This window comes from Ostrea edulis, chromosome 7 (assembly GCF_947568905.1).
Source record: "Ostrea edulis chromosome 7, xbOstEdul1.1, whole genome shotgun sequence".
Lineage (NCBI taxonomy): Eukaryota > Metazoa > Mollusca > Bivalvia > Ostreida > Ostreidae > Ostrea > Ostrea edulis.
In genome coordinates this window covers 28,756,532-28,770,434 of record NC_079170.1, presented here as the reverse complement: position 1 = coordinate 28,770,434, position 13,903 = coordinate 28,756,532, and the positions used below count along the sequence as shown (strand labels likewise).

Genomic DNA, 13,903 nt, shown 5'->3' with positions numbered 1-13,903 from the left:
ACTTAATCATACTAAGTTATGTAAACACTTCATTTTAACTATTTTATTGTGTGTCTGTTTTATGTTCCTTTGGAAATTTTTTCACTCATATTGAAAAGTCACCAACTGTAAGCAGAGTAACACAAATTTTGACTCGTGCCTTCGTGGGGCTTAGAGCGGAAATATTCGCCATTCTGACGTCTAAATGCTGGTTGTCTGGCAACAATCTAAATCAGTTCCTAAGATACATGTACAATGTAAGGTGAAGATAACGAACAGTGATCAATCTCATAACTCCTATAAGCCATACAAAATAGATAGTTGGGCAAGCACGGACCCCTGGACACACCAGAGGTGTACTTCTGCAAATCGGTTTAATTTTATTCATTTTCACATTACTGTATACTTTTTTGTAAGAAAACCCCATCTTTTCACCCTGTTGATGCTTCACTCTAGTCGAGGGTCGGGGTGAAAAGGGGAGTAGTCATCGGGGTCCTTGTACATATATATTGTCCAATTGTAACTACATGTACGCTCACAATCGCTACGCAAAGTATACGGCGCGGATCTAAGAAGTATGATTTTAATTAGATTGGTTTGGCAAAGGACCAATTATTACCTAATAAAGGGTCAAAGTCATATCATGTTAGATGTGATTGAACTCTAATATACAGTATCGTTAGTGGTTTTAGTATTGGATTTACGGACGCAGATTTAAATGTCGATAACTCGAATTATTAAGGTAGCTTTTTCCTTATGTGACATCATGTTTTTCAAAATCTTTAATTAATTAAACTTTGGGCATGATAGAAATATTTGTTGTTGTTGGTATTTTATTCTCTGGGTACATAAAAAGACAAACTTTTGGATAATATTAATGAAAAAGGTTGTTTTCTATAAACAATCAATTGCCTATATTTTATGTTGTCAAAGACAATAATGTTGGTATTTTCTCAATTGTATGGCTATCATAAACTATGATATTTCCCTGCTGTCCAGAATGATTAAAATATATATCATCTTAACCAGTTTTTATTTTCATTGTGTTGTTTCACGAAAAAGTGTAATTTTATTATATTGACATATGCTTCTGTTCATGTTTTTCTTAACATCTTTAAAACAGTGGCAACAAACACGTTTCCTTTAGCTCTTTTGATTAAATCAAGCAACATCTAATGTAAATTAATACAGATTTTGTACTTTGAACCCATACTAGTACAAAGTCACATGGAGGTGGAATTACTTGATATTCCAAAATCTATACAGAATTTGTGAAGCAATATTGAAGCAAAGTTATTCGTTCCGACATAGTCAGCAAATAGCGGCTGTGTATTAAGGGATCACTAATGTCACCAAGCATGGCGATCCGTTACGTACCGAAGATTTCAACAGGGCCGTATGTTCGAAATTTTCATTCTTTCTATCGCTAAAACTACAGATATGTTTGTGAAGCATTATCGTTTGCTCGTTGAGTTAGGTTCAAACTTGTCATTTGGATTGTATTGATCGCGTCATTGCAGAATCTTACGGCAGACCTCGTGATCGTGTCTATTTACAGTTATCTTTAGTGTTAGAACAGTTTACTTTGGGTAGCTATTACATGTTGGTGTGTTGAGCCAATTGATAAAGAATTTGAAATTTGAATGAATGCCCTACGTGATCCATACCTGCCGTGTTTTATCTTTGTACATGCTTTGTTTTGATTTTAGGTTATAGAATTTTGTATAAAATTCTTCTAGAATAACATGGGATCATTCATTCTATCGCATATCACGAGAGTAGTATTGTTTATCAAGCGAGTTCCGAGATATCAGCTCTTCTGTGATAGAGGTACGTTCAATATTCTGTTGAACGCTTGGATGGACTAGCTATATACATTGTAAATAAGAATAAAAGTTCTGAAAGCGTAAATTTTGTTTATATCAGCCATTGGTATACATTAAACTGACCACATGAAAAGTAATATTTGTTTGAATTAGGCCATTAAATTAAATACATGTATTCATTAAATTTTATTTTTCTATTTTCTCTTCTGCACGAGTGATACTTTATACAATCAAAGAAAGATGGAGATTATCGATTTTTGTTTGAACTATTTTATTATCAAGTAATCGAGATTATTTGAGTTTATATCAAATAGTCCGTATTAATTTTGATACACCCAGTAGGTCGGGTCTACGTGACTTTAGCGGCTAGATGGTACAAGTTAATTTGTATGCACTACGTCACACTCGGTACTCCCTGTGATCGAACCCATTCATTACACTTTTTCCAACCGAAGCACCCACCCACCCTCCCCCAATTTTAATTTGTATATACATGTTCTTTCCTTTTGGTTCTGCTGTTTCCTTCTCTTTCATAGGTTTCGCAACAGACGAAGACTTCCAACAGGTTACCTGGATAAAGTAAATGGTAAAGCCTGGACCACACCAAGTGTGACTGCATTGCCATTCGGGATGGAGTGCCTTAATAACAACTTTTTAAATGTTAAGGGGGAATTTTGAATATTAAGGCAAATTGTGGATACAGTGTATTTGAGTCTAATTAATTAGACTGTCGCATGTTTAAGGGGGGGTTGGGGACTGGGGAGTCGGTAATGGTATGTGATGACTGTTTCTGCTCCAAAACCTGGTTGTTTCCCCCACCTGCTTCTAAAGCAGGGGGCAATTTACAGTACTAAAAGTCGTACAAGTTAAAACAAGTAAACTAATAGTGGGGCCACCACCGGGGACGGTTGGGCCCACATCCACCTCACTTCAGTGAGGGGATGCTACAGTCTGATGCATGTTTGGGGCTTATGTCCAACATGATAATGTACATACCAGGTAGCACTGCAGGAGACAGGGTGAGAAGGGTGGGTCTCGCTTACCTCCTTAGAACGCTGGCGTCCGTTCAGGTCTGGGCACTGAATGTTTTACTCGGGCCCCCCCCAGTGTACCCCTTACAAGTTAAGTTAAACTGGCTCACTGGGCGACTCCCCAGTTACCCCACAAAAGTTTCACATGCGGCCGATATTGTCCATTTCAGTATATCCCGGATGTGTCATTGCTGTTATATGAATAAATTGGTAAACGTTGCTTGTGTCTGTTATTCACTGCAATGAGTCATGGACTGTTATTACAGCCAGTTTTTTGGTTTTATCTATCAGGCGGATTCTTTAATTAATCACAAACTTACTAAAATTGTGTGCCCCAGCAGTATGGGTGGTTGATAATCATTTGTACCCACCGCGTCATTCTCTCACCAGAGGGCGCGTTTCGCAAGCTTCACATGCATTTTGCATCTCACTGTGCGTAAGAGTTCCACAAAGGGAAAGACCTATTGTGCAACTCGCAACTTGCGTATTGTAATGCATACGAGCACTGCATGCTATTGGATACGTAAAATATCCTTACATCGCTGTTTTTACATTGAAATTAATGATGAATAGCTTTTTCTGAAGGAAAGGTGTGTGTATTTTCTCTGAAGTTTTATCAATTGAATTAATATAAAAATGCGGACAAAATTATTTGATTGTTAATTTTTCCGGATTTTTATTTTAATTTAAATGAAAAAAAAACCCCAAAAAACTTGAAGACTCCTGCGTATTTACAAACAAAAGAAAAACAACTCTCCCATCCATCACCCAGTAGCACAGTATCTGTACACTATTTTTCATCAGACTACAACGATCAGAAAAATGGTAAAACTGACTCGTATAACACTCTCCTATTCGCTTGGTATACGGTATCACCAAAGATGGGTTTGCCTATTATCATGGGGTTACGTGTTTCCACATACATGTACGAGTAGAAATATTCGATATAACACTTTGTTTCTGTTAGAAGTTATTTTACAGGAAATGAGCAACTATCAATACAAGAAATACGTCAAATTTTGAAGCACATGTACTTCAGCGTTTTAGTATTTATCCACAGTTCGAAATCCAAGTTTGTCTTCATAATCGATATCGTAAAGCGACTCGTACGACGAAGCATCTGTAGAGCGTTACCATGGCGATATTTTCTACCTGATTTTGCAGGTAACTATTTGATATACAAAACGCATCTTGATGGTATTGATATAAGAGATGACTATGCAGTGCTTTCATTTTGAAAATTGCGGATTCGTGAAATGTTGTGATTATTGACATTAAGAATACGGATCGGCTATGTTTCTTGTTGGTCAGTCTTTATTTCAGAAGACACATCATGCTAGCCATCTCTTTCTGCTTTGGAATTTACTTTTTTACTTTAACTGAAGGTCAGTAAGCCATGTTGATCATAATATAAAAGAAGCACTTAAAGACAAATAAAACAACAACTCTTATCATTTAAACTGTTGGACACAGGTACAATTTCAGTACCTATATGCATCAAATAAAAATTGTCACGGTAAAAATATAGAGATAGTCAATTTCACTATCAATTTCAGGGCATGAATAAACATGCACGTGGTGTCATATTTGAATATCAACAAAGATCAATTATCCTCTTATCTTTTAAGTTTTCAAATTCTGTTTTTCGTTGTGATTCCAAAATTTTTAGAACAAAATGATTTGTCAACAACGGTGTACATTGTTTTTTGTTCTTGTGTATCGTTAATCAACTCATTGTTGTGATGTCACGCCTTTGTCCTTTGTATCTGTTTTCTGATAAATATACGCAATGTTTCTTAATAACATATTTGCGACATTTTACGTATAATTCACTTGAATTATATCTCGTTTCTACAAAACTTCTTTGGCTGTTTTAGAGTTAGCATATTTTGATGATTTCTGATTGTTGCAAGTAAAAAATGTAAAGTCAGCTGTTATGCATTATAGAAGATTATAGGTAAATGTATACATGTGGACATTAACAAGTTATTGTACATAGCAAAGAAGGATAAAAAATAATTGGAATAAACTCTGGGAGCAAACCCTGGAACCTTGCATTATGAGCTTGGTGATCTAACCACTGACCTATCCAGGCCATTATACAATCTACGTAATTACTACAATATAAAATGTCAATCTAATTAAAATTAGTTGTTTTTAATCTGCTACTGATTCTTAAAATTAGTAGTAGCGGATTAAAAACAGCTAATCTTTATTAGATTGATATGATTCAAACCTACATGTATTTAGGAATCATACAAGAGCTCTTCATATCGCGGAGATAAAAATAATTTTAGAGAAAATGTCAGAAACGTCACACAGGTCCTTAAAATAGTTAAGGTAGTACTCTACATCGTCATAATGGCTGACTTCCTTTAAAAACATGGATGATAAAATCGATATCAGCAATATTTGACTTTTCCTTTTCGATTTAAATACCTAGCCGAGTAGCTCAGTAGGTTAGAATACCGGCTGTTAATAAAAGAGAGAGAGAAAAAAAAGAATACCGGCTGCTGAGATGTAGGTCGTAGGTTCGAGTCCAGCAGGGGTTTTAAATTTTTTTCAGATTACCTTCTACTAAAACTGTATTTTTTGACAAAAAGTAAATTTGAAAATTTTCAACTTCAAAATATTGTTGTACATATCCTCCACTTTTCATCTACATCAAATTTCTCTAGTGTAGCATACCTCCTTAAGTTGGAATATGTTTTTACAGAATGGACAGTTATATATAAGTGAGAACTGGGTGACTGGTATAAAATAAAACAGTATTCCGTACACTGAGAGCATTCATATTTCCTAATTCAAAGCGAATAACGCCGGTTTCGTAATACGTCCAATTAAGTTATTTCCCTTTGGAGAACTCTCGTACATAGTAAGGCGCAAAACAGTTCTTTCTTGTACAAAATGGACAGTTTTCGGCCTGTCCTTTTTACTGAATATATCTAACGTTGTTATGGAAGATCAGAAACAATCCCCAAACAGATCGGGTGATTAAGATGTAGGAGTGATATCAATATTGAGTAATTAAGAACCCGCCTATTACCTGCAGCATAATCATGTTCACTTTTGACTCACAAAGATTCTGTTATCTTTCCAGGAACCTCAACATGTCCAAAGGATGGCCTTCCCGGTAATTTTTATAAAATGGAACAATTGTCATTCAACAAAAATCATATTTGGTAGTATATGTAATATTCTTTATTATTTTGACAGTTATTAATATGTGCGAGGCTGGTTCAATGGTGAAATCGAGCCTACTGATGGATTTCTCCTTGGCCAAGCACCTGTCCGTTACCACATGCCATTGTGAGGTCCTCGTCATTCAAGGGAAGCAATTCCACTTCAGCCAAGTTACCGCCCCTGGTTACGTTGGATGTGGTTCGGAAATCCATATTCAAAAAAATGATAAACCGCATTCAGGGGACGTAATCCCTTGCTATGGAGGAACAACGGTTTCCGGACTTAGAGAGGGGAACACTCTGGAGATAAAACTGATGAAACACAATGCCCCCTATGATGTACAATACTGTTACAGACTAGATATAAGTAATACATTTGTTGTTCTCAGAGGAAAATTTAATATATTTACTCTAAACGATCCCTTCTTTACATCGCCCTCACAGAGATACGTGCTTAATCATTTTTCATATTCAATCATAATTCGTGAATTATTGAACGGTATCAAAAAGGTACATTGTATCACCAACATTGTTATTCGATCTCCAAGGTGAAAACTAATTTGAAACGGAGCGTGATACCTTTGCTAACCTATCGCATGCGCAGTAGATATTAACGGCAAACCAACATCTCAACTTTATGACAATCGGGATGATTTCAGCTTCTCCATTGTCAAATTCCCATATTTATGTAGCAATATTCCATTATCACCTGCATATGGTGTTTATATCTCTCATCTGATTCGATACGCAACAGCTTGTTCTGCGTATGATCAGTTTTTAAATCGAAGCAGGCTACTGACAAACAAATGGATGGTGCAGGGGTTTCAACAGTCTCGTTTAAAGTCAGCTTTTCCCAAATTATATGGTCGTTATAACGATCTAGTTTGCCAATACAGCCTAGCATTGGGTCAATTGGTGTCTGGTGTGTTTCATACCGATTATTTCATGTAGACCGTTCTTGGCACACTGATTTTGACTACGGATATAGATCTCCGTTTACCTGATCAAGATATAGGGCCCACGGCGGGTGTGACCGGTCGACAGGGGGATGCTTACTCCTCCTAGGCATCTGATCCCACCTCTGGTGTGTCCAGGGGTTCGTGTTTGCCCAGCTCTCTATTTTGTATTGCTTATAGGAGTTATGAGATTGATCACTGTTCGTCATCTTCACCTTTCATGCATATTCTCTTTAGAGAAGTCGAAAGGCATAGCCTTCATCGACTTCTCTTCGCAAACATTCATGTTTTGATTCTGGAAAACGTGTAAATGCCGGAGTCAGTTTATGCTTAGACCGACCTTTCGACTCAGATGTACCTGGATTTACGCAATAGACAAGTTGTTTTCAAACATTTAACAGTAATGCACAAAACTATCACAAAGAAGTCAACACTTACTTGCTTTTAATCCATTTTCAACATGTCCCCTGTCCCCGGGTTTACGTTAACTGGTCTTGGGAGAAGCGACGTCACAATAGGAGATCAGTTAAATTGTGATTTTGAGTAAATCCAGGCACATCTGAGTCGAAGGGTCGGTCGAAGCATAAACCGTCACAGACTCCGGCATTTACACGTTTTCCAGAATCAAAACATGAATGCATGCGAAGAAAAGTCGATGAAGGCTATGCCTCTCGACTTCTCTAAAGAGAACACTTTCATGCAATGCGGGCGGTCATGACTGCATGTACCAAGATTTTTTTTTTTTTTTTTTTTTTTTTTTTTTTTTTTTTTTTGCTTATTGGAAATAAATTGTTGAATTCATTTGAATTATGGGTATACAAAAACAATAGAAACACGAGTAATTTCTTTTCGATCTATGTTATATCATGTATTTTAATCTTTATTCAGCTGGTAGTTCCAGTGCCGCGATGTCAGTTACTTGTTACCAGGAGATCACTGAGCAAACTCTCCCGACTTCCACAGAACAGGTCACATCAGCATACGGAAGTACTACACCTACACAAACAGATGACGTCACCACAGACTCTCCGACAACAAACCAATCAGATGGTTTTTCTTATGACAAGAATATTAGTTTGGCCCCTTATGTAGATAACAGACGATGCAATCAATCGACGTTATACACAGGTATACAGGGGCGTAGCTTCGTAAGGCTCGAGTAGGCACGTGTCTACACATTTTTTCTCAAAACATAGATGTTTGCAAAAAATGATATGTTCATACATGTATATATTTCTAGTTAGCTTACCAGACCTGAAAGCTCAAGTGGGCTATTCTGATCACCATATTTCTGTCGTCTGTCCGTAAACTTTTCACATTTTCATCTTCTTCTCTAGAACCACTGAACCAATTTCAACCAAACTTGACACAAAGCATCTTTAGGTAAAGGGAATTCAAGTTTGTTGAAATGAATGGTCATGCCCCTCCAAAGAGCAGATAATAGCAAAAATAGGATTGGGTCAATTAAAAATCTTCTCAAGAACCACTGGGTCAGATAAGCTGAAACTTACATGACAGCTTCTTGAAATAGTGGAGATTCAGGTTTGTAAAAATCATGACCCCTGGTGTTAGGTGGGGGCAACAATAGGGGATCAAAGTTATTAATGAATGTATTGGGAACCAAACTTGGCACAAAGCGTCTATAGATATATGAAAGGTCACACCCGTCTACATGGGCATATGATGATTAATGACTTTTTTGTAGTGAAGTTTGGTAATTAAGTTTGATAATTAATAAACGTTTAGTCGTTACCTTTGAAAAGTTTTTTTTTCTGAACCAAGCTTTTTGAATAATTATAGTTTTGCTTTTAAGCTTGTTTATTGCTAGGAAGTTAGGAACGCTATCATGGTTGTTTATTGCTAGGAAGTTAGGAACGCTATCATGGTTGTTTATTGCTAGGAAGTTAGGAACGCTATCATGGTTGTTTATTACTAGGAAGTTAGGAACGCTATCATGGTTGTTTATTGCTAGGAAGTTAGGAACGCTATCATGGTTGTTTATTGCTAGGAAGTTAGGAACGCTATCATGGTTGTTTATTGCTAGGAAGGCTATCATGGTTGTTTATTGCTAGGAACATGGTTGTTTATTGCTAGGAAGTTAGGACCGCTATGGTTGTTTATTGCTAGGAAGTTAAGAACGCTATGGTTGTTTATTGCTAGGAAGTTAGGAACGCTATCATGGTTTTAATCAGATGTAAAAATATTATTCCGTCAGACCTTTTCTTTTTATAATGTACTGTTCATGATGTAAATAATGGTTATATATTTTTTCTAAACTTATGGTGATCACCAATGACTCACTCGACTTAACACTTTAAAAATCGCTGAAAAATTGCACAATATTTAATGTCTATTGCAATCATTTTGATGCTCAGAGTAGTGCAAATGAGTCCTATAATATTTTTTAAAAAAAATTCCCGGGGCGATCCCCCTTTTGTGATCGGTGAAGCCGAAGGATTTATCTTCCGGGCCTATACATTGAAATAGTCCTAGCTACTTCCCTAGTATGCTACCTACAGATTATATCAAGGTGCCTGATAGAAGAATTATAAACAACCATATAAACCATATTGCACCTTTCTCAAATTAATAGTTTTAATATATCCATTTTGATTCACCCCTTTGATTTTAAAGTTCTTGCGTAACCGTTATATCAGACTTAAATGCAAGAAACCCTCAGAGCGATAGGTCAGGTGCAATAGTCACTTAAAGTGATATTGGGTTTTATTCAAGATAAATTAATTACAACAAAACACATGGGTAATTATTTAAGAGTTTTAAGTGCTTGTCTCAGATAAAACCATGCCAACAATCCATAGACACATATAACCAATTCTTGTGATATTTTGCATGGAGAATCACCTGTGGGTGGTATATCTCCATTTATATGGGCGGCAGAAAGGGCAAATAATACCATACATGTGTAAGAGAAAATAAACACTTTAAATGAATGCTGATATCAACATTTGAATGATGCGCGTTGTAATTCAATTGAAGAGAGCAATAATTCAATTCATGCGCGCAATAATTGAATTATTGTCCTCTTCAAATGAATCACTGTGCGCATCAATTCAATTAATGTGCGCAATCATTATCCTTTTCAATATGCTATTAAACTAAAGATGATTAAACTTACTAAAATTGTGTGTCCCAGCAGTTTGGGTGGTTGCATGATGTCTGGTAATCAACCTTTAGACGAAGGCAGCGATAAGCATTTGTACCCACCGCGTAAGGACATTAAATTGATGAGAGCAATAATTGAATTAATGATATCTTTAAATAATTAATATCTTCAATTCAATGCGCCATGCATTAAATGTTAATTTGGTATTCTGTAGGCGCATGGTGAAGTAATAGCCACCACCTATTTTAAACGTCTTAAGCTTAACGTGAATCGAGAAGCGAACCCGGACCACCCAGCTGCGAAGTGAACGTATCATGACCTGTATTACAAATAATTAAAACGGACAACCTCCTGCAGCCATGCATCAGAATTTTAACGTCCAATATTTTCTTTTCAGTGATTGCTGTTTTGCTGGTGTTTCTCACTGCTGTTGCGTGTTACGCTGCGATGATTACGTTCAAGTATTTCACACGGTTTGGAACATTTACTTTTGAATTTCTTGCGAATATACTAACTAGTGCTGCTTTCGCAACTTTAATTGTAATCAATATGTTTAAATATATGATTGATTGTATCTTGCTTAACGTCTCGCTCGAAAATTTTTCACTCATATGGAGACGTCACCAAGACCGGTGAAGGGCTTCAAATTTAGGCCTATGATCGGCGCTTACGGCCATTGAGCAGTGAGGGTTCTTTAGCGTGCCACACCTACTGTGACACGGGACATCCGTTTTAAGGTCATATCCGAGGACCCGTGACATTCACACCTCATGCCGAGCGTAAATGGCGATGGAACTGTCACTGCCTGTCGCTGTTTAAATATAATTTAATCATCAAAGTTTCTGTTATAAATGAAAGATCACAAACACGTTTGATTAAACTTTGAACTTTTTTTTGTGTATCAGGGATAACGGGAACGGGAAACCAGAAAAGTTGCCAGAAAACAATGACATCTACGAAGAAATCCCTGCTGGAACCTACCTAAGTTCACTTCCGGTGTACGAAACCGAAGTGCAGCAGCGCCGTTGTAGCAAATGTCATAATGCAGATCCAAGAACCATGCAGTCAAACGTCGATGGTCATTGGAACTGGACATATGATGAGCAGAGACACCACAGCACTCATTATGAGAAACCCAACGGCAACCCTCCCCATGCGTATGAATACGATGTTGCCAAATTTTAGATCAATTGTAGGAATTGGTGATATATCGATGGGGATATTGTCAATTGTTTTCAATTTGAACTACTTTTTAGCCACCTGAGCTACATGAATCTCAAGGTGGGTTTTTTCTGATCACCTTTTTTTTTCGGTGTTAGTGTGTCTGTAAGCGTTACACATTTTTTTTTGGATAACTTTTTCTCTATAACCACAGGAACAATTTAAGCCAAACTTTCCATAAAACAAAACTTTGGTAAAGAGGATTCTAAATTAATCAAAGGATGGGTCATAGTGACTGCCTCACCGTCACGCCATTTTTAAAGGGGAGATAATTAAGAAATAGTTAAAGTATGGTGAGCTAGCACCTTTTAAGTCTTAAAGCCACTGGACCAGATAAGACAAGACCTAGATGTATATGCGAAAGTTTCCTCAATGACTGTAGATCAAAATTTATTCAAATTATTACCCCGGGGTAGGGTGGAGTCAACGGGGGATAAAAATTTTTAAATATAGGGATAATATATAGGACAGCAAAGGCACCATCATTGGTCATTTTAATATGCAAGCATCCTCAGGTAGTGTAGATTCAAGTTTGTGTAAGTCATGGCCTCATGGAAAGGATGCGGCTTCAATAAGGGAACCAAGTTTTACATCACAATGTGAAGGGAAAACTTTTAAAATATTTTTCAAGAGCAACATTACCATGATTAGTCATAATGATAAGCAAGCATCAACAGATTTTCAAATCATGCCCTCATGGTGAGGCTACATCTGGGGAATAAAGCTTTATGCAGGGATATATAGGGAAAATGTTCTCATGAACAACAAGACCATGATTAGTTATATTAATTAAAATGCAAACATTCTCAGGTAGTGCAGATTCAAGTTGGGACGGGGCTACAATAGGGGAAATAAGCTTTACATGGGAATACATGTATATAGTGACAAACTTTGTAATTCTTTTTCTCAAGAGCAATAGTATCATGATTACTAATATTAATATGCAAGTATCCCCAGATAATGCAGATTAAAGTTTCTTCAAATGAAAGCCAATGCCAGGGGATAATATGGGGTCCCAATGGGGGATAAGATGGGGTCCCAATAAGGGATAAGATGGGGTCCCAATAGGCGATAAGATGGGGTCCCAATAAGGGATAAGATAGGGTCCCAATAGGGGATAAGATGGGGTCCCAATAGGGAATAAGATGGGGTCCCAATAGGGAATAAGATGGGGTCCCAATAGGGGATCAAGTGTATCCATAGGAGTGAAAAATTCTCAAGCAGGACAATCAACAACACACAACCAACCAACCTTAGAGTCTGAACACCTATCCCCAAAATCACAAATTCATACTGACTGTGGACGCAGGCTATTTATAACAGTTTTATAAAATGCATGAGAAGTCGATTGACTTGATCAATAAATTCCTGTTGAAATAAAGCAAAATAAGTACCAGGTAAGCCCTGATAACCAAGCGGGACAACAGCGCCAGCTGTGGGACAAACTGACTCCTGAACAAGAAAACGATATCAATGAAGCATTCAAATGGTGGACCCTTTTCTGCTCCTCTTACACCATTCATTTTACTTTTATCTGGTGTCAATAAAATAATATTAAATGATGGACATTCGACAATATTTAGCTATATTGACTCTGCCGAGTTGACTTGGAACCTCTACCCCTGGGGTTGCAAAATTCACAATTTTAGAATGTCTCTGAGTGCAAAATTCTTGAGAGGGACATTAAACAATATACAACCAACATTAATTTTAGTATATCCATTTCTGATTTTCCTAAATATGCATTTAGTTTTTGTAATAGTATCTGACAGCAAAATTAAAGAAGTCTTTCAAATGATAAGGACATTTAATCTCTTTGACCATGTTGGCCCCACCCTAGTACCAAAACCTTACTCCAGCATGCTAGAGGTTCACACCAAGGCTCTTACTTGTAGGATTAACCAAAACCCCATACTCTTGAGATTATGAAATTTACAATTTTCATAAGGACTACTTAGACATGCTGAATATCCATTTAGTGTAAATTTAATAGCAAGTCTAGTACATTATTGATAACACCATCTGAAGAACTGCCTGGCAGTACCATTTCACATTATTTCTCGTGAGTCACATGACAAGATGTTCTGACCTTATAGCATCAAAGATGTTATTCAAATGTTGTACACATAAATACTATAACTAAATTTGGTCCCTCCCTAGAGTTAGAACCTCTACTCCGGGGATCATGAAATTTACAAGTTTGGTAGAGGCCTTCCTCCTGTTCTACATCACTATGCATTTAGTTTTTTCTTACAGAAATGTGGTTGTAGAGAAGATTTTAGAAACTTGGTCAATTTTTGCCCCACCCCTATGGGCCCAGGGATGCAGGAGTCCTAATATTTACAATTTATGATCCCCTTGTCCTAAAGATGCTTGATATCAAATGGACGGTGATGGACAAAGATCAAGGTTTTCCAATATACATTAATTGCTAGAACTGGCCGAAGCTGAAAGTAACTTTCCAGACATGAATTATGAAGGACTGCTCCAAGATTCGGTGAAGGCGTCATGCAGTCCAAATATTCAGCCAAGCCGAAATTAATGTTAGTCATATTAGGATATATCAATACTGAAGCAACTCCAC

At 36.9% G+C, this 13,903-nt stretch overlaps 1 protein-coding gene across 1 annotated transcript; it reads left to right on the top strand.

The window, feature by feature from the left end:
• The first annotated feature begins 1,337 nt into the window (after window positions 1-1,337).
• On the top strand, window positions 1,338-11,283 carry LOC125656580 (uncharacterized). The gene is made up of 7 exons (XM_056145637.1): window positions 1,338-1,375; window positions 2,342-2,391; window positions 5,937-5,969; window positions 6,053-6,385; window positions 7,863-8,102; window positions 10,496-10,571; window positions 11,004-11,283. The coding sequence occupies exons 1-7, from the start codon at window positions 1,338-1,340 to the stop codon at window positions 11,281-11,283; spliced, it is 1,050 nt and encodes a 349-aa protein (XP_056001612.1).
• Window positions 11,284-13,903: the final 2,620 nt, after the last annotated feature.

Excerpts from the sequence above, each read along its gene's own strand:
- LOC125656580 (XM_056145637.1), top strand. The coding sequence starts at position 1,338 with ATGGCGATCCGTTACGTACCGAAGATTTCAACAGGGCC. Across the intron at positions 2,392-5,936 it reads TTACCTGGATAAAGTAAATG|GAACCTCAACATGTCCAAAG; the intron begins GTAAAGCCTGGA and ends TTATCTTTCCAG. Across the intron at positions 5,970-6,052 it reads TCCAAAGGATGGCCTTCCCG|TTATTAATATGTGCGAGGCT; the intron begins GTAATTTTTATA and ends TTATTTTGACAG.